Source organism: Silurus meridionalis, chromosome 6 (assembly GCF_014805685.1).
Source record: "Silurus meridionalis isolate SWU-2019-XX chromosome 6, ASM1480568v1, whole genome shotgun sequence".
Taxonomy (NCBI): Eukaryota; Metazoa; Chordata; class Actinopteri; order Siluriformes; family Siluridae; genus Silurus; species Silurus meridionalis.
Window position 1 is genome coordinate 25489182 of NC_060889.1, and position 27066 is coordinate 25516247.

Sequence of the window (27066 nt, forward strand, 5' to 3'; positions counted from 1 at the left end):
TAATCTCCTGGAATGGTAGAAGCCTTCCAGAGAATTTTGTTCAGCTCAGAAGTGTGTACAAGGAGTTCCTAGCATTATAATCACACACTTGATATCACCCAAATGAGGATGGGTTCTTCTTTTGAGTCTGGTTCTTTTCAAGGTTCTTCCTCGTAGCATAGAGGGAGTTTTTCTTTGCCACAGTCGCCTCAGGTTTGCTCATTGGGGGTTTATATACACAATTCACTTATAAAGCTGTAAAAGTGCTATAGAAATAGTTTTTCCTCGTCACAGTCGCCACCGGTTTGCTCATCAGGGACAAACTTACCCTTATAAAGAACATATTCATTTTTTTTATCACCACATTATCTGTGTAAAGCTGCTTTGAGACAATGTTAAAAGCGCTAAACAAATAAAAATGAATTGAATTGAAATAAACTATTTAGTTTAATCCAGATTCAAATATGAACAATTCACACTGGTCATATTTCACTGTTCATACCAGGGTTTTTATTAATGGCTTTACTAAACAAGCTTATTGAAGGATTCTTTTCTATCTATCTATCTATCTATCTATCTATCTATCTATCTATCTATCTATCTATCTATCTATCTATCTATCTATCTATCTATCTATCTATCTATCTATCTATCTATATATCATCACTGTATGGGGGATCTATCTATCTATCTATCTATCTATCTATCTATCTATCTATCTATCTATCTATCTATCTATCTATCTATCTATCTATCTATCTATCTATCTATCACTGTATGGGGTATCTATCTATCTATCTATCTATCTATCTATCTATCTATCTATCTATCTATCTATCTATCTATCTATCTATCTATCTATCTGTCTGTCTGTCTGTCTGTCTGTCTGTCTGTCGGCACCAGGGAAGTAAAAGTGTACAGTACGCGCGCACACGCGCTCGCAGTAACGAGGAAGCGCTCGTGCCCGAGTCCGGTGGGGGGGAAACCCGCTTCTGAACAAGTGAAGCGGAACTCTGGAGTCTCGCGCGCGACTTTCCGAGTGAACAGAGTCAGATCGCGCTTTATCATGTCTTGGATATGACCGGATTTCCGCCACGGTCCAAACGCACGCAACGGCAACGCAAATGGCGCAGAGAAGAGCACCGCTGCTGTTCCCGGCGCTGATATGCGCGCTCGCCGCGGTGAGAGCGCGAGCCTCAGTCAGCGGTGTACCGGGGGGACTGAGCCTGACCCCGCCGTACTTTAACCTGGCAGAGGGTTCGGGCATCTCCGCCACGGCCACGTGCGGCGAGGAAGACAATGGAAACCCCAGGACGGATCTCTACTGCAAACTTGTCGGAGGGCCGACGTTGGGATTAACGAGCCAAACTATCCAGGTAACACACACACACACACACACACACACACACACACACACACTTACCTATGCATTTCCCGACTGTACATTGTTATTATTTGGACCAAAGTGTAAAAGCTTCATTGTAATTATTTTCCCAATGAATAAATGATTATTAGTTATTTATTATTAGTTATTAGTTAATTCTTTTCAAAGTATATTTTATACATTACAAATAATCTTCAAGGCTGATTTGATTGTGCATCACACAAAATATTGACCCTTTGGCAGTTTTGACATGTTTGCTGGTGCACTCACAACACAGCAAAGTGCTTTCTTGAAGGTTTTAGGAACTCTAGAAGAACCTGATAGAACCTGATAGAGTCTGTCTATATACACTATATGGACAAATGCATTAGGACAGCTGGAAAAGTCAGGTGTCCCAATGCTTTTGTCCATGTAGTGTATATAGACAAACTTTATCAGGTTCTATCAGGTTCTTCTAGAGTTCCTATAACCTTTAAGGAAGCACTTAAAAGCCCCTTAAGGTGCACAGGGGTATCATCATGCTGGAATAAGTTTTGGCCTAAAACTTATTCCAGCATAATGAAGCCCCTGTGCACAAAACCAGCTCCTGGAAGATCTCCTGCTGTAGAGCTCTAAACCCTGTTGAACATCTTTGGGATAAATGTGAACGCTGACTGCACCTCAGACCTCCTCACCTTCTCACCTACATCAGTACCTGACTTTACTAACACCAAAACTGAATGATCACAAATCTCCAAAATCGAGTAGAACATCTTCCCAGAAGATGCTAAAAAAAATGTTCAAAAAGCACATACCAATCTGCAAGGTGTCCACAAACTTTTGTAAATATTTTTGCATGTAGTTCACAAGTATGAGACCCTGTGGCTTTATGTGATGATTTCAGGGGCAGTACTGTGACCTCTGCAACGCCAATAACCCTGAGAAAGCCCACCCGGTGAACAACGCCATTGACGGCACGGAGCGCTGGTGGCAGAGCCCACCTCTCTCTCGGGGGCTGAGGTATAACGAGATAAACGTCACTCTGGATTTGGGTCAGGTGAGTGTACAGTACCGTGAGAACTTGCTGGAATTTTGTCTCTCTTTGCCAGGGTCCATCTCTTATTTCTAAGTTAAATCATTTGGAGTGAATGTGTGAAGTTTTCCCAAGAAAAAAATGCCTCAGTTGATCAACAGTGGACGAATGAAAAGGACTCCTCTCTGAGGATTTGAGAATTAGAATTGTTGCTCTACACAAAGATGCTGAGGCAATAAGAAGATCAGTAACACCCTGAAACTGAGTTACAGTACAGTGGTCAGGGTCTTACAGAGGTTTTCCAAGACGACTTCCACTCGGAACAGACCTCGCAAGGGTCCGTCAAAGAAGTCGAGTCCTCGTGTTGTGCGTCAGGTGCAGAAGCTGCTTCAAAAAACAGACGCATGAGTGCTGCAGCATCGCATTAGAAGTTGCAGAAGTGGAAAGTCCACTTGTCAGTGCTCAGACCGTACGCTGCACACTGCAACAAGTCTGTTTGCAGGCCGTCGTCCCAGAAGGAAGCCTTTTTTTAAGCTGTCTCACAAGAAAGGCCTCAAACAGTTTACTTAAGACGACCTGTCCAAATGCGTGAATTACTGAAACCATGTCCTGATGAGACTGAGAGAATCTTTTGGCTAAGATGGTATCCAGCAGAACCAAGAAAAATGTGTCTTGCCTACAGTCAAGCATGGTGGTGATAGGTGCATGGTCTGGGGCTATGTTTGAGTTTTCAAACACAATGAAGGCCCCAAACACACCACCAAGATTACAATTGACTTGCTGAGAAAGCCGAGGCTGATGGAGTGGACAGTATGTCTTCAGACCTGAACCCTTAACCTCAAGCCGAAGTTGAGAAGTGCCATGTGTCCAACATCCAGCAGCTTTCTAAGGCAGTGTTACATAACAATGGTGCTCACACAGAATATTGACACTTTGGACACTTTTTTCAGAGGACAGTAAATCTATATATATATATTTCCTCTTCATATGTCTATCCACCATCCTCTCCCTCCTCACCAGAGCTTATCATATAACTCAATGTGCAGTATGGGTTTTCTTCAACGCATTAAGGAACGACATTTTGTTTTTCTAAACTGAGGACCAGATGACCTTAATTAAGCGAATTAATACTATGTCTATAGACTTAAACATAACATTAAAACTGAACCCTTTGCTTCTTTTTTTTCTTTTACATGCAAATGGTAGACCAGTAAAATGTCCCTCAGAATTTTGAGTTATCATTACGTCCTTGCTTTGTTTGCAACAAGATGTAAGATCATGCCCCTATACTGTATATGCACACACAAACACACACCATTTATGAGAGGAATGCTCAGAGAACCTACCTGGCATCAAGGCTTTTTTTTTTTAATAACACACACCCATAGTTATACAAGTGACTGCAAGCAGATACAAAGTGGTATTTCCAAGATGGTCACGTTACTAAGTGGCTGAGCTCCAGACACCTCGTTCCTCTTGATCATCACAATAAATGTATCCCGAACTTGTCTCTGGCAAAGGGGGGAAAAAATTCCCCTCAGGCGAAAAACAAAAAATAGACAATCCTACAGGTTTTTTGTGGTCACTGAGGCACTTTTGGGTTTCTGCCCAAACTTTTTTTTTCTTTAACATTTCTTGCTTTTGCTTCATTTCCAAGTAGGTCATCAGGGTTTCTGAGGGATTTGTGGGAATGGACTGCTGCCTTCATGCTGCTGCTTTTAGTGTCTCAAGAGAGCAAGATGTAAAAATAAAGCGTTATTATGGGAGAATTGAGTCCAGATTTGACTGTATGTTTATACCACAGTGCTGTTGTGGGATACAGCAAGCGATCGCTGGACTCTAATTCCACAATTGGTAATGGACTAAGTTTCTCTTTTCTTTTGTTTGGTTCTCACACACTTTCTTTCACACCACACACACACACACACACACACACACACACACACATGAACACACACATCCACCTGTTAAAGGATACAGAATCCCGGCGCTTATCGCGCCAGCAGGACTCTGTTCTCTCCAAAATAGCTTGTGTGTGTGTTGCTGAAAGTGTGTGTCATTGTGTTTATTTATAGTGATATGTGGGGGGTTTTGAGACTTTGTTTAATGCTGGAACTTAAACGCATTGATATTACACAAGAACTGGTTTTAAAAGAGGGTTCTTTATGCGTCGCGGATTTTGGACCGAGGACGTACTTCAGCTTGAATTTATCATATTTATTTTATTGATGGTACAATTATTATAGTACAAGTGATTGTGAGATTAGTAGTTTAGGAAGTGGAAATAGAGCTGTGGTAAAAAATAGGTAGAAGTGGTAAAAGTGGAAGTGGTAACAATGGTGTTGGTCTTTTATTTGGAGGGATGTGATTGCGAATCCCAGCAATACAAAACTGTCACTTCTGGACCCTTGAGCAAGGTCCTTAAACCTCACCTGCTCAGTTGTGTAAATGAGATAATTGTTAGTCGCTTTGCATAAGGACATGTGCTAAATGCCATAAATAAAAATGTGGGATCGGGACAAGGCCAAGTCTTACGGCGTCAAGGCTAAATGAAGCTCAAGGTCAGATGAAACTGCGTCAAGACTAAAAACCGTAAAATCTCTTTGGGTTAATTCATGCATTGCTCACAAGACTCAACAAGCATGAGTTTTACAGACTCTTTATCAAAGACCAAGAATTTAGCAAGGCCACTGTCCAAGACTATACCAAATTCTAGCACACTTTTGGGGAAAAAGACAAATCGGACAAAATACAAAGCTGGTCATTGTTTTAACAACAACTTTTTGGTCAAAATGAGTCAAAATGAAATCCATGTTGATAAGCATCAAACACTTTATGAGGAACAGATGTGATGAATTTTACACTAAATATTTGAATTATTATCATTAATTGGATCTTCATGCACAAAAAGACTGTAGAAATAAATCTCCTGAATGTTTTGAGAATTTTCTTCAAACAGCAACAGTAAATCAGCAAATGGTGACACAGGAGGGTCTCAAGAGTCCAAGACAATAATAATAACAGCGTAAGAACCTCAGGTCCTACAGCCATCAAATGAAGCACACCAAAGGCAAATTCATCAGTGGGGAGTTTTGGAAACTGAAGGTTCCACTTTTTGCAGAAGCCAATGCATTTCTATTACTCTTAAATATTTCAAACCATACTTTCTCACAGTTGAGTCATTCTGCCAGTTTCTACTCATAGGCTATTGCTCGTAATCACATATTACAGTACATTATCTAGACTGGTTTACAGTTATCTAATTTATACAATGCTAAGGGCAATGCTCAAGAACCCAGCGGTAGCAGCTTGGAAGTGCTGGGAATTGAACTCTTAACCTTTATATCAGAAGTCCAACGTCTTAACCACTGATCTATCACTTGCCAGGGATGCCAGAGCGTGGCGAAGTCCACTCTCAAGAGTCTGCTATCTGCCATCATACACAAGTTAATGGCAAACCCAGGACTGACTTGCGTTGCTGTGTCAGAGAGAAGAAAGAGAAAAAGTATGTCGTTCCTTTCACCCATAGACTTTTTACTGTAGTGGCTGCTATCGATTATTTTAGTAATCGAGTTTTCTAACGATTATTCCATCGATCAATCGAGTAATCAGATGGGACTTTTTCTTTAAGAGCAATGCTGAATAAGACAGATATATAAGTCTAAACAAGTCATTTGTATTTTTTCCTTTTTAGAATTTTTTTTTTTTTTGCTTAAACTGCATAAAAAAATAACAGTGAAACTAAACCAATTTTGTGCCTTTAATTGCCAAATTACATTAAAATACAAATAGAGTGCGTTCAAAAAGTCCCTTCGCAATGGCCACGTAGAGTAAGTTATAGGAAACTATTAGTTTAATGAAACTCATAATTATTCTCACTCGTATTTATTTCTGCACTGTACAGTGTTTTCTTCATGGTGTAGTTTCAAATGATACCAAACTTTTTCTTTAGCCTAAATCTTCTCCTCACCCCTCGCTGTTTTCTCGCCGTTCCTCCATTTTTTCATTATGCAGCATCTCCTGTGTGACCTGTCCAGAGCGTGCCAGAGTTTAGCGGGAGGTGCGTCAGTAATAATGGTCCGTGGGAAACACAGTGCAAAGTTTAGTTAAATGAAAGCAAATTTTTGTAATTTAATTTAATTTAATTACTCAAGCCAGTGCACTTTTGGTGGCGGTCCCAAGCCCAGATAAATGGGGAGGTTTGCGTTAGGAAGGGCATCCAGCGTGAAAAATAGACCAAAACTAACATGCGGATCATGAATACGGATGATCCAGTGTGGTGCCCGCTAATGGGAGAAGCCGAAAGTAAGAATATATATATATATATTCATATATATATACACACACACTATTTTTTCATTTCCCTAAACAATGTATCACCTTTATTATGTGTGAGCTTAGAAAGCAATAAAGTAAGAAAGGATAAAATAGAATAGAATAGAATAGAATAGAATAGCCTTTATTTGTCACATTTACATTACAGCACAGTGAAATTCTTTTCTTCACATATCCCAGCATGCTCGGAAGCTGGGGTCAGAGCGCAGGGTTGGCCATGATACAGAGCCCCTGGAGAACAGAGGGTTAAGGGCCTTGCTCAAGGGCCTAAGAGTGGCAGCTTGGCGATACCGGGTCTTGAACCCCCCGACCTTCCGATCAGTAACCCAGCACGAAAGATAGTAATTGAAAAAAATTAAAAGAAGCATTAAAAAGACAGAACACTATGGAAAAATATAGAAAAAAACGGAATGGAAAGAATAACATAAAAAATAGAAATGAAAATTAAATGTAACAAAAGGAAATGAAAGAATATGATGTGGAAAGGATAAGAAGAGTGGGAAAATGATAAAGGGAAGCGAAGAAAAGAGTAAAAGCTTGGCTCTTGAATACATTTCTGGACAGGAGTTAAACTGAGACACTTCTCAAGGGCACAAAAATAATCTATCTAAGGCCAGTAGTTTCCCAGTCCCAGTCTAATGGGATTTTGTGACAAGGTCCAGTCAAAATTCAGTAAATATATTCTCCTGGTTAATTAAGGAGACTGTGTTAATTAGAGACACGCCTTTATTACAGTATAACCTCAATCCCAACACTTACAATGTATTTTCTGCCATAAAAATGAGGGGGAAAAGATAACGTTTAGCATTTCTGTCAGCATTACCCATGATCTTCTGTCTCCGTTGCTATGGAGACGGAGCCAGGCGGATGCAGTCGTGCTGAGTGACACGAAAAAAAGTGGGAAATTTGTGTCCATGAACATGAATCAATAAATTGAAGTTTGTGACTATATCATGAAATGCAGTGAGACTATGTTGTAAGAGTTTGGGTCTTTTTCTATACCTTTATTCGTCCCACAATGGGGAAATTTCTATAAGGAGCTGCTACAACAAGCTGCCACTTGGGCAGCGCCATCCGCAATATAAATCCCACTCAATGATGAGCACTGTTATTATGGTTCACTCTCTTTTTTTGGTCTTCCTCATAAACTCTTACACAAGTTACAGTTGGTGCAAATAAACTCACTAAAACACCTAAAATGAACCAAATATCTTCTGCTCTTCAACAGCGCATTGAATTTCAAATCCTGCTTTTTGTTTATAAGGCATTACCTAACCTGGCTCCTGCATATCTATCAGACCTACTTTTAACACATACTCCATCTCGAACTCTGCTGTGCTCACCGTCCTTAGACCTTCCGTTTGGCATCTATGGGATCTCGAGCTATTAGCTACGGCGCCCCATTCCTGTGGAATCTACTCGAGCTGGAGGTAGCAGAGCTGAAGATGTTGAGGTTTGAGGATGGACAGGATTAGAAATTAGTTTATAAGAGGGACAGCACATGTAGGACGTTTTGGAGACAAGGTGAGGGAGGAGAGATTGAGATGGTTTGGACATGTGCAGAGGAGGGACATGGGGTATATCAGTAGGAGAATGCTGAGGATGGAGCCACCAGAAAGGAGGAAAAGAGAAAGACCAAGGAGGAGGTTTATGGATGTGGTGAGAGAAGACATGCAGGTAGTTGGTGTGACATAAGCAGATGTAAAGGACAGGGGGGTATGGAGACGGATGATCCGCTGTGGCGCCCCCTAATGGGAGAAGCCGAAAGAAGAAAAAGAAGAAGTTTGTGATTATTTGAAACTGTTGTTGTTAATTGTTTTGTGTTTTTAGTGTATGTAAGTCCTTAAGTGTCATGTAAGGTGCCCATAAATAAACATTTCTTCTTTTTATTATTATTATTATATATAAAATGGAAGCAGAACAAGAAATAGAGAGGGAAAATAAGGTCATGCACATCTTTCTTGCATTCCAACGTTGTTTTTTTTTTTTTTACTTTTTTTTTACTTTCTCTCATGACTCGGATTTATGCATCACCTGAGAGCTTGCAGCACTGTGGGAAAAGTGCTGTAATGCTGTAGGGAAAAAGTGCAGGACTGTGGGAAAACATTCAGCGTTGTAGAGAAAAAAGTGTTTTGCTTTTCATTTAAATTTCTCCTGCTCCTCCTCTTGCTCCTGTTACTCGAAATATTTTCTCCAAATTGCATGGATGTTGCATAGTTCTAGCTAATTACATGCCATTGACTTCTGGGTAAAGGTTTTCATCCCTCAGCTCTAAATTGCTCATCTTACAAACCTTGACATGAGCTGCTACAGGACAGAGTTAACCCTTAAAATGGCACCAGGGATTTTTCTTGTGGAAAAAACAATGTGGGAAATGAATAAGGGCATGTTACCGACTGGAATGCGGGGAGTCCATGGAGTCTTTCATTTGCATTTAAGTTTTATGGATGAATCAATTCAAGGGGAAAAAAAAAAGGAAGAAGGAAGAAATATGAAAAGGGGTAAAGAGCATGGAATGGAAATGAGGAAATTAGAAAAAAAGGGGGAAGAAGACAGGGAAGAACATAAAAAAAAGAGAGAAAGTACTTGATGCAAAGAAGTGTAAAAAACAAAAGGGGAAAGGAAAGAAAAGAAAGTGAGAAAGATTTGAACGTAAAAATGAAAAAAACAAAAACAAAATTGAGATTTGGAAAATAACAATGGAAAAGAGGAAAGGACCACAGGAATGAAAAAAAGAAAAAAAAATGGACAAAGCAAAAAAACAAGAAACAACAAAAAGGAAAAGGAAACAAAAGAGAGAGAGAGAGAGAGAGATGTGATATAAAAAAAGGGGGGAAACAGTAAAGGAAACAAAAGACAGGAAAGGGAAAAAAAAGTAGACATAATATACAAAAAAGAAAAGGAAACGGGGTGTATGGGCAGATGTAATGGTTTGCGCATCCCTTTATTGACTTTAAATGCCCTTTTTCTTTTTTTTATGGTTGATCCCTTCGATCCATCACTGACCTACAGCTACATTTGTAGAGGAAAATACGATTAATACAGAACATTTGTCGTCCTGACCTGCTGTATTGCTTGATCACGTTTTATGGATGTGGAAAATCTTTCATCCGTTTCGAAATCCCACGTTTGCTATAGTCACTGTCCAGCTCATTTCGTTCCCAAGCTGAAATAAACGCTAAATAAAAGCTTCTCTTCCTGAGAAAAAGTTGCAGATGGCTGCCCCTGTGCTCACAATCGAAACCCTGTGGAAATATATTCCTCCTTCATGTGGCGCGTTTTACGATTTCCGGGTTTGTCGCGCACCGTTCTGGGAATCGCAGAGACATTTTTGGACTGGGGGGGGAAAGCATTGTTAGGGATTGACCTTTAATACAACCTGCCTTTTTCAGCCATGCCCACAGGTGACTGTATAAGAGCCTGCGGCCAGGGGTCTTTAATCTTCTTTGATTTGTTCGCGGAAAAGAGCGCTGTATCCCCGGCTTACGAAAGCGTATGATCTTTTCTAGGAATTTTTTGTTTCCCTCGTTCGAGATTTAACGTCGCTCGTGTGTACAGCGAGAGAGCGAGTGCGAGAGAAAGAAAGAGTAGAATAGAAATCTGTCTCCCCCCCACGTGACCACCGTCCCAGCCACCTGTTTCAATCAGTTACACTAATGCCTAACGCTCTTATTATTTTAAAGGCCGCATTTCGTGCTGCCGCTTCGGGCTCCGGCTGTCTGTCTCTCTCTTTGTCTGTCTGCGGCGACATCAGGTGATTGTTCATTTGCGCTGCATTCTTTATCCCTGAGCTCGCACACAATATATAGATGTCGAAAATAGCCAGAGAAAAACACACACACACACACACACACACACGGGGGCCACGTAGGCTCGCTTTGATTTAACTCGAACTGCTAATGAGGTGATGAGTGAGGCGATTATGGGTGATAAACCATGGGAGGTAAAAACGTTTCACCCCCAGGTCTTCAAGTACACCATTTAACACTGCTGTTCCCAGTGTTGAAGAAGTCTTTGAATCATTTGTGACCAAAAATTGACGTTCAATTTAACCCACGTTTATTTCTATAGCTCTTCTCACAATTGCCTCAAAGCAGCTTTCTAGATTGGAAGAATTATAGAACAGAAAATGTGATATAAGTGAAGTCTGTAATTCTCCCGAATGAGCAAACCTGGGGCAAGGAAAAACTCCCTTAGGTGGTATGAGGAAGAAACCTTGAGAGGAATCAGACTCTAAAAGAACTCACCCTCAACTGAGTGCCACCAAGAGTGTGATTATAAATCATTAATACATTACAAACTCTGGAGAGCGAGAAATATCATGAGCGTGTGATTATGAGTAATGTCCTATTCTACAGCCATATACAGTCATTTGGTGTTGAGGAAGCAGGTGAACATCTGAGTTCATTATAGATTCGACACCAACTCCTCCATACCAGTACCTTAAAATGTTCAATGATTTACAAACAGCATGTGTGGAATATTTTTAGGTATTGACTAAGAGGTTGTTGTATGCTCAAAGTCCACTGTCGGAAATCTTCATGAAGTGGGATCCAGCTAGAGCTGGTACATCGCTAGATGACTCAGGATCCTCGCAGGGTCGGTATCTTCTCTTTGAAGGTCCATAAGGTGTGACCCAACAATCTAATTTATATAGATGTTCCTCACACACTTTCTGAATTTTCCTGAACATTAGCTGTGATAGTTGAAGTAGGTGCTGCTCCATTAGAGATAAATGTCAACTTTTTTTTTTTTAGCTACTTTTTGTAGCTGGTTTTAGCCATGTAGTGCATCTGTGTATTCTGTAGGTTTAGGGGCTAGTTTTGCTCAGTGTTGAGTAATTTTCTTTCTCCAAAGGTGCTCAATAGTGATCAGGTCTGGAGACATACTTGGCCACTCCATCACCTTTACCTTCCTCACCAAAGCAGTTCTCATCTTGGCAGTGTGTTTGGGGTCCTTATTGTGTTTGAAAACTGCAGTTCAGCGCAGTTTCTAAAGAAAGCAGCATCACGTTCTGCTTCAGGATGGCACTGTACATGTTGGAATCCATGTTTCCACTCAATGAACCGCAGCTCCTCAGTACCGGCGGCACTCATGCAGCCCCAGACCATGATGCTACCACCAAATTCATATTCACAGTGGGCTAAAAACTGGGATGAAATCACGGGCTAAACTCAATATTTTTTAAAATTGACTGCAATTGTGCATATTTTCCGTCTCTCCAGATATGTAATGTTGAACCTTTTCATATAGAAACAAACTTTAGTTTTGCATAAACATTGAATCTGGAACAACCAAAGTTTAATATTATAAACACATTATATATAAATTATTTAAAATAAAACACATCAGTGGTATTCGTTTCTTATTATGTCTCTCTCTCTCTCTCTCTCTCTCTCTCTCTCTCTAGCCTTTCAAATTCCTTTTTAATGTAAAACTTTTTCACAGGGCAACAACAAAACAACCAAAAATAATAATAATTAACTTCAATAAAAAAAAAACTAAAAAAAAAAAACAATCATTAACAGTTCATGCCTTGAAGTAGAAAAAGTGCATAAAGACAACATTCATTCAAGCTCAGTTTCTACACTCTGATTTACTCTGATTGGTTGAAGACACATTCCTGCATCTCTTCTTAGATACAAGTGCATCATGTCTGGGTTTAGGCTCTGAGCTGAGGAAATCCTCAGGATTGAGTGAAGATGTTCATCAGTGAGACTCCTGAGTGGTGTTTTGTTCATCTTCATTAAAGAGAACAGTTACACACACAGATATGTGCTGCTGAACACAGAGAGGATTTGAGCAGCTTGGGGACGGAGTTGGTGCAGTGTGTCGGGGAGGAAACATGGAAACTGTGCAGCACTCACAGAGTCGTACTTTGACTTGATCGTGGCTCTACACTGGAGTTCAATCAGCTCCATTTGGAGGTTGGTTGGTGCGCGTTCCACGTCAACCATAAACGGATTTTCAGAGCAGTTCAAATCTGCATTTCTGGGATTCAAAATCAGTGCAGTAAATTCAGTGCTGAGTATGCCCCCACAGTAACAAAGCATTCTGGGATTTGTAGTATTAGCTGTGTATGCGCTATACACTGGCGGGCAGCTCTAATACACACTTGATATGATCTCGTGGGCCAAGTATAATTACACCGCGGGCCTGAGTTTGACACCCCTGATCTAAACCAAACACGTTTATCTTAGTCTCTTTAGACCAAAGGACATGGTTTCAGCAATTCATGCTCTTGGACTGGTTGTCTTCAGCAAACTGTTTGCAGGCTTTCTTGTGAGACAGCTTCTGCACCTGACGCACAGAACAAGGACTCAACTTCTTTGATGGACCCTTGCAAAGTCTGTTCAGAGTGCCGTCTTGGAAAACCTCTGTATGACCCTGACCGCTGTACTGTAATTCAGTTTCAGGGTGTTACTGATCTTCTTGTAGCCTCAGCATCTTTTTGGAGAGCAACGATTCTAACTCTCAAATCCTCAGAGAGTCTTTACCATGAGGTGCCATGTTGAACCTCCAGTGGTCAGTATGAGAGAATTGGACTCAAAGCACCAAATTGTAACTGCTGTAATACAAAATACACTAATTTGTATGATCCTCTCAATTATTTAGCATGTACCCACTTTTGTGAGATACTACTCTATGTCTATTATATTATTATTTTTATTTATTTTTTCAACGTGTTTTCCCGCTGCATTACCTGACACATCTCATTCATTCATCCCTTTTCTTTTATATGACTTGGGGCTAATAACTTGGTCTCAGAGAGTAATTTATTCATTTTTGAATCCTTTGCTTGTAACGTGGAACGTTTAATTCACCTCCTGAATTTGTTTGTCATGTGACATCACAGATGCATATGTTCTGTATTGGATACAGGAATGAGTTCATAAATCCCAATCTTCCTCCTCGGCTGTATTATTACTGTTGCCTTATTTGGAAAAGATTGAATCAGTAGAGATGTGTGTGTGTGTGTGTGTTGGGAGGGTTCAGTTTACTGCCAGTATCTACATATACATTTACATTTATGGCATTCGGCAGACTCCCTTATCCAGTGCGACTTATAGTTACCTCATTGACACAACTGAGCAGTTGGGGGTTAAGGGCTTTGTTCAAGGGTCCAGCAGTGGTGGCAGCTTTTGTAAGCTTTCTATCAGAAGTTAACGTCTATAACATGAACCACTGAGCTAGCACATCGTTTTTGCAAATTCTCCTTACGCCTACTTGGGTTTCCTCAGGGTTCAGCATTTGCTAAGGAACAGTATTTGATAAGGATTAGTTAGCTTATGAATATTTCATGATTATTTACGTTTTCTAAGCTTGTATGATGTTCATACTGCTGGAACACCAGCCTGAGCTCTGACTTCCATTCAGACATTTTTGTACGATTGTAAAAAAGACGTCGTAAAAAGCAGAACAGGAGAAATTGAACCGAAGGACATGGAGGACGTGTTGAAATTCACAGCTGTCTAATTTTCTATTTAATGTTATTTGGAATTTAGACCCCTGAACTTTCGGCCTGAAGATGCTAAAGCGTGTTAATTGAATCTCTGGGCGAAAGCAATGGTGACAGTCTATTATGTTTTGGCCTTTCCTTTGACAACATTGAAATTGATGCTAATGCTTACCCTCACATACTTGGTGTGCTATGACATGACGGATGATTAAACATGTTCTTTCCTAACACACTGCAGGACCCTTGTGCCCTTGCGTACCCGGTGTGTGTAGTGTGTGAAGCAGGAATAAACAGAAAAGGAGTTGATTTAGGACTGTTTGGCTATAGGATACGAGAAAGGTAGCTGATTCAGTCAAAGCATGTCAAGGCATGAGCGTGTGTGCTTTTTGTATTGTGGTTTTATTGCTGCATGCAGGACTGGACTGGTGAAGTGAACACACAAACACACTGATCCATGAAATCACATCAAAACATACTGTGAGGAATTTACTGTGTAATACAGTGCTGATGAGCGCTGTGTTGTGATTGGCTAGAAGGTGTGGATTTATTTAAGGTTCATTAATATCAGTTGAAACTGCTTTTTGAACATCCCGGTCTCCATTTGCTGTTATAATAATGGAATTGGAACAAAACTTTCATATGTTTGTGTGGACTTGCGGTGGGATTTTGCCCTCAGAAAAAGAGACTGCAGAAATTCCATTCAATTCGGACAAACTCAGAAGCTGTGCAGAAAACCGCGTTTGTGTACCTTCTTCATGGGAATGATGATTGGGCCGATACGGGATCTGATATGGATGCCAGGTGAAAAGAAGGCTTCCGAAATTGCACAGAGATTTACAGATGCAAATTTTATCCACCAAGTAGTGGGTCTCATCGACGGTTTATTTTTATTTTGTTTAAATTATAGAGAGGTTTATCCCACCCCTCTCAAAAGCTTTATTTCCGATTGAGGTGTTTATATGGAGCTTTTTTTTTTTTCGGATTGGACTAATTGCAATGCTCCATCTAAACACACCTAGTGAGGCGTAACATGGGAGTGACATGGCATGAATATGATGTTGGGTGTGTGTGAGGGGTGTAGGGGTTGTTTGTGTTTGGTATGTGACACCATTTCAGGAATCCGTGTGTTGCTGACATGTCTCTTCACATACCCCAACTTTGCCTGCATTCGTCTGCAGGAGCGAGGGTGCGGGTGTGACAGCACACATACATTCCGTCCCTCTTAACACACTGGTGTGAACGAGACGTAGGCCAGTTCAATCAAAGACGGCAAGTGGAAATCCAAGGCCATGTCTGGAGCACTCCAGCTTTGTTTCCTAGCTCTGACTTTTTTATTTTTCTCAAAGCGTTGTGTGAACTTGCAAAAAAGCAGATTTTTGCTATGAAACAAATACAGACGAAGATCCATATATGTGTGCGCTTTAAATATGTGCATCTCTCAACACAGGAGTGTCAGTAGCAGCTGCGTAGAAGCAGCGCATCTCATATTTTACGTTTCTTGCCAAAACAGAAACTGATTCATAAATTTGCATTCGAAATAAACTAATAGAAATAATATTAATTAAATGACAATAATAACAATATTTGAAACTACAACTTTAATTACTATAATAAACAAACAGAAAAGAATCTAAATTGAGGGTCAAAACATAATTCTATTAATCATAATAATAACATAATAAAAGTTTAATTGGAAAAGTGAACAATTTTGGAAAACTTTAAAGTGGCGCCAGAGAAGGGGTCCTCAAACTACGGATACAAATAAGACCCGCCCCCACAATTAAAACGGCCCTTTGTTCAATGCCTGAGACATTATTTCAAAATGTAATTTCAAATATATGTTTAACTCATATCATATATCTGTATTTGGTAATAAAGGTTGGCTTTCAAACAAAAATTCCCTTTAGTTATTAATAGAGGTCGAGGCACCGATTGTTGATTGATGAAACCATCAGTAAAAATCCATACCGATAGTTTTTCCTGCTTCCTGTCATTACGAGAGCGGCCTTTAGAGGCGAATCATTGAAGCCACTTGCTGTTTGTTTTTACATGAGAGGCGGCACGCTGCACAGAGAGAGCTATATAATGTTTATTACCGTAATTTCCGGACTATTAAGTGCACCCAAATTTAAGCCGCACCCACTGAATTTTACAAAGATTTTTATTTTGAACATAAATAAGCCACACCTGTCTCTAATGCCTACATTGAAACTAATGAACTTTAACGAAAGACAGTGTCTGTAACACAGCTTGTATCTAAACAGTAGCCTACCAAGAAAGTCATTGTTCACTGTCTTCCTTCTTCCTTTCACAACTATTTCTCTGGAGTTTTTCTTTTAACATCGTCCTGTGTTTAAAAATCACCATCGGTGAAGCTTTTCTCCCGATGCCGTGCAGCTCAGAACACAGGTGAGTGTGTTTTTTCATGACCGGTTGTTTTCAGCGTGACGAATGATTCGCATTTCCTGTAGACAGTCCGAGTGAGCGGCAGGTCAAACGTCAGAGGAACATCATCCATATTTATGAGGTGGTGCGGCCCGATTCAGTGGGAGCGCATCTGATTTAATATAAAGAGTTTCAATGGTTCACCTAAACCCGTTCGGCAATTTCATTGGTCTAATGTTATGGGGTTCAGTTTTCTGTCTTGAAGTTTGTGAAACCGGAAAAAAGTTGTTTAAGCCGTGGGTTTCAAAGCGTGGGGGAAAAGTAGCGGCTTATAGTCTGGAAAATACGGTAACTATAATGTATTAACTATATAATTATATTTATTAATTAATATATACATATTTATTTCCTTTAGCACATTTTGATGATTTTTTTTTTTAAATAAAGTTCAGTAATATTTTACATGGATTGTTATATGTTTTTTTTTTTTCTCAGTATCCATTTTAAAATTGGTTGATTGATCAGTTATTAGCAAGTAAGTTATTCACGTAGCCTTCTTGTTTGTTAGATTCACCCACCAACCATATACATATTTTGATTTCAATAGTAATGAATATGAAAAAATTAACATTATAATTTTACTATGTCAGTTATAATGTTTTTTCAATCACAATAAAAAGTACCGGTCATTTGTCTGTATGGTACATAACAAAATAATCAACTAATCTAACATTAGAAGGCGTAATAAATACAATAATACAATAATCAAATTTTCTTAATAAGACTGGTAGTCACTCCAGCCCATGTCATTCTCTGTTACAGACCAACCTGCCCCATTAAAGAAAGGACAATTTATGTGGCCCCCACAGAAAAAAATCACTTTTGCGCTAGAGTATTTGCAGCATTCGTCCTGCATTTGGTCAGAATGTTTCTTAGATTTTTTGTACTCAGTTTGCCAAATTTCATGGGCTGTGGGCTGCCTAATCCTAATCAGAAGTAGAAAGAAGAAAAGGTAGAATAACAGTTGGGTACCTATTCACCTTCAGTGCTTGGCCCCCTAATAAAGTGGGATTTAATAGCAGAGAGAGGAATCTCGCTTTTTCTCAATGCCGGTGACCCTAGTTTGCTTCTTAGCTTGGATAAAAAGCATTAGAAAGAATTTAGTTTTTTTTTAACTTCAGAAGTAACAGAGATTTGACCTCTCACTTCAGGGTTCATTCAATGAAGGCATTAGCAACATGTGGATCATTGAAAAAGATGGTGAGCTTTGCCCAGCTATCTCAATTACATCAACTAGCCCTGCTTAGTACACTGAGGAGAAAACATATTTGTCTCTTTGTGCCTTAGTTCTCTTAACAGTGTTTTTATTTGCCTCTGTCAGCATGTCTCATGTATAGAACAAGTTAGCCATAGGAAGACATTACCTAAACTGACCTCTGGAGATTTAACTTTGCAGAAAAAGACACTGAATAAGATCCTATCACAGCTTTATTTTGTTAAAAAAGACACAGTGATGAATCTTTGATGACTTGAGAAGATAAAACTCATTCTGCATGTAAACACTGCAGCTCTGTGACCCCATGGTTTTGTTTTCATAGCTTTTCCATGTCGCTTACATCATCGTGAAGTTCGCTAACTCGCCAAGGCCGGATCTGTGGGTTCTTGAGCGCTCCGTTGATCACGGGAAGACCTTCACGGCCTGGCAGTATTTTGCACGTGAGTTATATTTGTCAGTTTCTACTGATAAAGATCTTTACATTCTAAAGCATGCAAGTTTTTTTGCCTATTTGCATGGTATTGAGATGTAAATGATATTTAGGTATGTATGTGATCAAAGCAGAATATACAGAATATTGGGTAGGGATGTGTTTAAATAAAACGGATGTTCTTTTAGTGTTCTGACTCCAGAAAGTTACAGCTCTACCACTGCCATGTTAATCTGTATTCTATGTGACTCCCAGGACACGCCTCAATCTCCATAGTGTTGCAATACGTCATATTCATGTAGCAGCTGTGGTGCTGAGAGAACGCTCACAAGAAACAGATTAGCGAGAAGAAATCAATCTACATAGAAAATATTGGTGACATTCTAAATAATAAAAGTGTAGCAAATCTACAAAAATGTATATGCAAATTAGATTAGATTAGATTAGATTCAACTTTATTGTTATTACACATGTACAAGTACAATCAACGAAATGCAGTTTGGGTCTAACCAGAGTGCAATAACAGCAAGTGCAGGATATACAGTGTTTACATGATTTACATAAATTAAATAATATGGTATTATAGGACTATAAACAGTAATTTACAGATGTGTATGTACTATGAATATAATATACAGATGAATATATGGGTATTATGAATATAATATACAGATGAATATATATGTACTATGAACATAATATATTGTTTTTTAGACTGATGCAAATACCTAAAAAACAAACAACTATGCATCGCGATACAAATGCCAAATTGTATTCGATACACACCTTTTAAATCGACGCATCACATTTATGCCGAGACACCGATGCGAATCTGTGAATGTTACCATCCCTAATGTTGGGTCTTTTGATTTGCTTTAGATTTAAAGAAAGATTGCATTGAAAGGTTTGGTAAGGAACCTAATGTCAAGACTGTTTGGGACGATGAGCAGATTTGTACAACAGAGTACTCGCGGCTTGTTCCATTAGAAAATGGCGAGGTGAGTTTTTTTTTTTTTTTTATTTTATTGATTTTTTTTCAATACCTGTAATCAAAGTGTGTAATTTCTGAAAATAATAAGATCGCAATACCTTTGATGGTCATAACACATGAATCCGACACATGTAGTTGTTAATCATTAAACATGACTCGGAAAGGCAAAAGCTGAGACTTAAAGATATAAAGCATATACATTATACATATACATGATATAAATATAACACCTGTTAAAAAACAAACAAAAAAACCCCACAGAAACAGCAGAGGTACCACAATACAGGTGAACACAATAGGATAACAAAAAGGTACCAGAATGGTCAAGGTGGTGGTGTACATACTAACAAAAAATAACACTGAAAACAACAGTCAGAACTCAATTCAGGAGGTAAAACACATGCATCAACAGGAGTAATCTATTCAGTAAGTAGGAAAACCAGTTCAAAACTGGAAAATGGAAAGAAATGATCTGAGAAAAGTAAAGTACCGTAATTTCCGGACGATTAAGCGCACCCAAATATAAGCCGCACCCACTGAATTTCACAAAGATTTTTATTTTGAACATAAATACGCCGCACCTGTCTTTAAGCCGCAGGTGTCTACACTGAAACTAATAAACTTTACACAGGCTTTAACGAAAGACAGTGTCTGTTACACGGCTTGTACCTAAACAGTAGCCTACCAAGAAAGTCATTGTTCACTGTCTTCCTCCTTCCTTTCACAACTATTTCTCTCGGGAGTTTTTCTTTTGGCATCGTCGTGCGTTTAAAAATCATCATCGGTGAAGCTTTTCTCCCGATGCCGTGCAGCTCAGAACACAGGTGAAGTGCGTGTTTTCATGCCCGGTTGTTTTCAGCGTGACGAATGATTTGCATTTCCTGTAGACAGTCCGAGTGAGCGGCAGGTCAAACATCAGAGGAACATCATCCATATTTATGATGTGGTGCGGCCCGATTCAGTGGGAGCGGATCTGATTTAATATAAAGAGTTTCATTGGTTCACCTGAACCCGTTCGGCAATTTCATTGGTCTAATGTTATGGGGCTCAGTTTTTTGGCTTGAAGCTTGTGAAACTGGGAAAAACTAAATAAATTCCAAGTCATTCCAAAAAATTCTAAATAATCCAAATCGTGACGTGAAAACATATGCATGAAACAAGAGTCATCTCAGAAAGATCATAGAAAAAAGAAATCAGTTGAAGGTAAAATAAATAGAAAGAAAATGAAGCTTGAACTTAAATAGAATACACATGAAACACATATGTATTATGTATCACGGTCCCATCATCCCTCAGGGTAAGAGGTTTGTCTACATCAAGATTTGTTGTTTGTTTTGGCACTGAGGTGGTGGAATAAACTTCCCCTAGATGTCCGAATCCGAATCTAGATGGCTGAATCACTGTCCCTTTTCAAACGATGAGATTGTCGTTGATAGAGGCTTCAGAGCACTTTTGTACATCGCTCTGGTTGAGAGCATCTGATAAATACTGTAAATGTAAATGCAAATGGTTACATAAACACAGAAACAGCAGAACGAACAGGAAACAGGTGAACACAGTAGGATAACAAAACAGTACCAGAATGTTGGGTGTGATTTTGTATTTAGTATCAATAAGAAATTAAAAGTCAAATTGTCAAGATGGTCAGATTTCAAACTGGGAGGTAAAAACACATGCATGAAACCGAAGTAATTTGGAATCAGGCAGCAAAAAAAAATCAGGTCAGAATATTGAAATAACAAAACAACAAAAATAAAACACTTGATTGTATAACATATGGTTGAAAAATAGATCAGAACTAACAAAAACCTGGTGAACACAATAAGATAACAAAACATTACCAGAATGACGGGTGTGATAGTATGCGTCTGTAAAAGTCAAATTTCCATATACGTTGAAAACTGCATGTTTTGAAGGCAAAAAATGTAACAAATAATGTTGAAAATATGATGTGTGTTAATAAATAAAGATAATGAATATCTAAGAGGTTTGTATGTAATCAGTTTTGAGGTAGTAACATTAACCACCATGTTGTTGATTTTTTGCACTTTTCTCAGCACCTCCAGACTTCTAATCTAATCCATACGTATTGATATCATCGGTGCTTTCAGATTTTCGTGTCTCTCGTGAATGGCCGCCCGGGATCGAAAAACTTCACCTACTCTCCGGCCCTGCAGGAATTCACAACGGCTACGCACATCCGCCTGCGCTTTTTACGCACCAACACACTGCTGGGGCATCTGATCTCCAAAGCTCAGCGTGACCCCACCGTGACACGCAGGGTAAGTGTGTGTGCGCGCGAGCGTTATGTTAAAAATGCACCATGTCATTGAAGGATTTCTTGCATTTACACCAATCTGAAACATACTGGTCTGATTGGGTGAATGGAAAACGATGGCTTTATTTTAGGAAACACAAAAATGTAAAATTGCTGAAAATCCCAAAATTATATTTTTAATTCTCCTGTATAAGTCATAAAGTGTTACAAGATTCACGTGTCAGCGGATTTAGATTTACTCTGCTTCTGAGTGATAACGTTTACTGAATAGCTTTTACATTGGATTTACACATGAGGATGTTTAAAGCAATACAATGTTAATAATAGAATACAATTATATACCGTAATTTCCGGACTATTAAGCGCACCCAAAATATAAGCCGCACCCACTGAATTTGACAAAGATTTTTATTTTGAACATAAATAAGTCACACCTGTCTATAAGCTGCAGGTTCCTACATTAAAACTAATGAACTTTACACAGGGTTTAACAAAAGACAGTGTCTGTTACACGGCTTGTATCTAAACAGTAGCCTACCAAGAAAGTCATTGTTCACTGTCTTCCTCCTTCCTTTCACAACTATTTCTCTCGAGTTTATCTTTTGGCATCGTCGTGCGTTTAAAAATCACCATCGGTGAAGCTTTTCTCCCGATGAGGTGCAGCTCAGAACACAGGTGAAGTGCGTTTTTTCATGCCCGGTTGTTTTCAGCGTGATGAATGATTCGCATTTCCTGTAGACAGTCCGAGTGAGCGGCAGATCAAACGTCAGAGGAACATCATCCATATTTATGATGTGGTGCGGCCTGATTCAGTGGGAGCGCATCTGATTTAATATAAAGAGTTTCATTGGTTCACCTGAACCCGTTCATTGGTCTAATGTTATGGGGCTCAGTTTTCTGGCTTGAAGTTTGTGAAACCGGAAAAAAAATCCCGGAAAAATCCACAAATTAGCCGCTTCGTTGTTTAAGCCGCGGGGTTCAAAGTGTGGGGGAAAAAAGTAGCGGTTTATAGTCCTGAAAATACGGTAATTTCAAACTTTTCAACTTCCTCGGTTTTCTCAGGTTTTTAAAATTTTTTAGTTGCAATGCTACTGCTTAAACACTCAATATATGGTCATTTGCCATTTAAACAAATCTATATAAGTATCATGGCGTGACAAATGAAGGTAGCGAGTCCAAATATTGCTTCTTATTACAGTTTTAAGTGTTCGCTTGTTATTCAAATTAGTATTGCCATATTTTAGGAAAAATATTTATTTAGGGGAAATTTTGGTTTCTGACACTTTACAGTAAAAAGTATCGTATTATTATAATCTAGAAAAGATCATGGCTGGATTAAATAAATAAATAAATAAATAGATAGATAATTATGGAAAAATCGTAATACAATTCACTAATACAGTGTAAATTGTAATACTAATTTACTAACAATTTATTCATTGATAAAAAAAATGTAGTGGAAATTTTTTTTTTTCAAAATTTAAAAAATGTCATAATAAATTAATTCTTTCATGGAGTATATGAAAAATCAAAAGAACATTTTAATGAGTGGAAAACAAATTTGAAAGGAGAATATTTTTCACATACATTTGGATAAAGTACAGAATATTGTATTAAAATATTATACAGTAGTAATATGTCAAGTCGGTTTTTATTGTCATTCCAACCATAAACTGTCCAGTGCAGTACACACTAAAAGGAAATTACTTCCCTCCAGGCCTAGGGTGCTACATATTACAAAATACATTAACACAATATAACACAAAACTACTAGGAAGCTCCATAAAGTGCAACATTTCGTGCAAAAACAACACAACAGCGAGACGGTAAACATAGTGATAATGCGGTACAGTAAATGTGTAGCAGTGCAAATGATAACAGCATGTGTGAGAGGTGTGTGTGTGTGTGTGCGTGTGTGTGTGTGTGTCTGAGATTGCCCACAATGCCAGTGGCCTTATGGCTGATTTAGCAACTTATAAAATAATCTTCACTACTACTGCATTCTGTACTAAAGATCAAACCAGATACATCATCAAAAAAACCCTTCTCACATCCCGTCCCAGGAGTCACGATTACACAAATTCTGCTTTATTGTGTATTTGATTCCAAGTGACATAACCAGCAGTGATACAGGCTGCGACAGGTGAGATCATTCTTCTCCTGTGGAGAGAAGATTTTCCTTCGCTTATCAAGTTCGAACACGACCGCTGTGTGTATTTTCGCCGCACAAAGGATAGGAGTAGATCTTAGATACGAACATGAGCTGAGTAAACAAGAGATAGAATTGACTTCATCTGTTGACTGTTTAGTTAGCAGACATGTTGGTCCACTGAAAAATGTTAGTTTTTTTCTAAACACATTTAGAAAGCGATTAAACGGCCGTGAACATGACACAAAAAAGCTTTCAATGCAAGATGACTCAGGTGGAAAAGCTACTTTCTGTACAGAGACGCAAATCTCAAAACGCAGGGAACTGAATCCTGTAGTGTAATTAGTGTGGAGGTAATTAAACATACCAGGTCTAATGTAAAGCAAAAACCGCAAGGGTTTTCCCTTCTGTCTCGAGTTAAACCGTATCCCAGGATGCTCTCTGCTCAGGCCAGAGAGTGGTAATTAAACTGCATCAGGAAGTGATGAGGGGGGGGAGGTGGTAGCTTAGTGGTTAAGGCATTGGATTTGGGATCTGAAGGACATGAGTTCCCAAACACAATATCCCAAGCACACCAAGCTGCCACCCCTGGGGACCTTAAACAAGGCCATTATTCACACATTTATTCAGGACGTCCTTTCTTTACTCAAAAACTAATAAATAAAAAAAAAAACATTTGTTTGACTGATGTGCCAAGTCTCAAATCAAACACCAAAATCCACCACGATGCACAGATCCGGCAATTAAAACCGTCCGTGTGGAAACGTAGTAAAAGTTCCGTTTGGTGTCCCGATGATTTACATAATTTAAAACATCGTAATTACTTGAATAACAATTCATACAATTAGTCTTCATGCTCTATGTTGAGTTTGGTTTCACTAATAATTAACATAAATTTGCATAAAGCATCAATATTTGTCAATGCCCATTTTGATCAGAGTATTAAAAACTTAAAAAGTATTAATTTAAAGTATATTTGGAGCAGATAAAAATGTGCGATTATGTTGTGATTAATCACAAGTTAACTTATGACGATTGTGCGATTAATCACAATTATATAAATGTGTGTGTGTGTGTGTGTGTGTGTGTGTGTGTGTGTGTGTGTGTGTGTGTAAGTATGTGTATGTAGAGATGTAAAACATTAATCATGCTAAAGATATAAAACGTGTAACATTCAACAGCTTATGACACTTTTCTGGCTACAAGCGTCGGGATCTTGAACACTGCAATCTGATTGGTGTGTGTGTGTGTGTGTGTGTGTGTGTGTGTGTGTGTGTGTGTGTGTGTGTGAAGGACTCAGTGAGGAGACAGGCAAACTTTTGTCAGAGCTTCAGGTCTGCATTTTTATCTCGCCAACGTTGTTCCACTCGCTTTTTTCGAAATCTTTCGCTAATTTGCAGCTTTCACCTTCTTCAAGTTAAATAACGCAACTTGTGTGTGTTGTATAAAAGTCTTTGTCTCTGTCTGTTTGTCTCTTTCGCTCTACCTTTCTTTCCTCTTATTATTAGGACAAACAATACCCTACAAGTAAGATGCGTGGATGCGCATGAGTAAGAAGAAGCAACACGTATTAATTCCACTCCTACATAGATAATCATTCCTTTTCATTTCAATTCAGTAGCACTTTTAACAATGGACATTGTCACAAAGCAGCTTTACAGAATTAAATTTAGATTATGAATATCAAATTTTACCATCATAATTTTATCCTTGAAGAGCGAGACAGTGGCGACAGTGGCCAGAAGAAATTCTTTGAGACGGTACGAGGAAAAAACTTTTTATTTATTCCTTTTTATGTTTATTTAACTGAGACTGTACACTAGACATTGTTACTGGCAACCAATGCCATGTACATAGGGCATAAAGCATAAAGCACAATGGCATACCTAAGCAAAACTAAATTGTGTGGCCCTTAAACTCGCCTCCTGTAGTCTTCACTATTCAAGGTACCAACAAATAACCTGCACCTTCTGATCAAAGTAGGCCTGGCACATTATAATGGACCAAAATTTAGCTTCGGTACTGCCGTGCAGGATCTTTGTGTTTATATGTCAATATTAGAGTTCATAATCAATGTGAAATTTCATTTTGAGCCAATGTTGAGTGGCTAAGACTGGGGTGATGTCATATTATTCTGGTTCTAATGTGTCATCCAGACAGTAAGGAAATACACTAATGCAACCTAGAGGTAGCAAAAACATGGGCTAGTTTTTTTTTCATCATATCACAATATCATATTTATTTTCTTGGCAATATTTCTTAGATAAAAGAGGAAGATTATCTGCATGCGCTTCAATAATCCCATGAGGTCTTTTTCTTCTGCACCTAATGAAACGGAGAGATAATAGAGTCTGAGTAATGAGAGAATTCCATTTTGTACAAGGTTTTTTATAAGTTTGCAGGTTTGCAGGCGAGTCTGAGTCATCTTGATAAGATTTTTTAAGGTTGATGGAGAGGAAATGTTACCTCAGTGAACCTTTTCGAGAGCTGTACACCACGACTCTCGTGTATACGTGCGAAGAACAGTGCTCCCTCAGGTGCCATGTCCTGTTTACTGACAGGAAGTTGCCTGGTCTCCGCTCTGGTCTCTCTCTTACCTGTCTCTCTCTTTTCGCTCAAACATTCCTTTGTGCTGGGCCGTGTGCCAGCTGAGAGCTGAGCGCCAAGTCGAGTGTAGAGTAATGTGTGTACTCAAGGAGAGTGTTTAGACCTGCTTGGGCATTCTGTAAGAGCTTTCATCACTGCTCTGTGGAGTCTGGCATACTTCAGGCACAGGTCAGGAAGCATAACTGGTGTATTAGCAAGCAAATATATTGTAAATTTAGCTCGGAGATTAGTGGATGGATAGCAAGAGCAGTGAACCAGTTAATGGAGATGTTCCAGAATGTAACCATAAGTAACCTAAAATTAAAAAAAGAATAATTGTTAGCAAATGGCTGGTGTAAAAGACAAATCAAACGCTTCAGGATATGCATTGTTGATTGATTATATTCCTATAACAGCACACCCCTTTTGTGCTGTGGTTTAAGGGTGGGAATTCCATCTGTCAAAAACAGTCCTAAATGGAGTTCATATCGGGAGAATAATGTTTTATTGGACTCACGTGTCGCAATTTTGATTACTCAGCCTCTGTAACACAAGATAAGTGGGTGGAGTGTGAGCACACACACACACACGCACACACACAGATCGTAAAAAAGTGAAACTATTTTGGGCCCTGTTTTTACATTTCAGATTTTTTCCTTTTTTCTGCATTGGAAGCAACAATCGTTCGTAACTAACTCACAGGAGAAACCAGCACACATATAGACACGTATTCTCATACATGCACACGTACAATAACCCATAGAACAGTACTATACATAAGCCATAATATGAGGTTCAATCA

The 27066-nt window shown here is 38.9% G+C and overlaps 1 protein-coding gene across 1 annotated transcript in view; it reads left to right on the forward strand.

Moving 5' to 3' along the window:
• Positions 1-944: 944 nt before the first annotated feature.
• Positions 945-27066, forward strand: part of LOC124386972 (laminin subunit alpha-3-like) — a 115727-nt gene continuing 89605 nt past the window's right edge. The window contains exons 1-5 of the mRNA XM_046851050.1: positions 945-1355; positions 2247-2399; positions 18153-18270; positions 19140-19258; positions 21363-21533. Coding sequence (XP_046707006.1) covers positions 1104-1355; positions 2247-2399; positions 18153-18270; positions 19140-19258; positions 21363-21533 — 813 coding nt within the window. The 5' untranslated portion in view covers positions 945-1103. The remainder of the gene's footprint in view (positions 1356-2246; positions 2400-18152; positions 18271-19139; positions 19259-21362; positions 21534-27066) is intronic.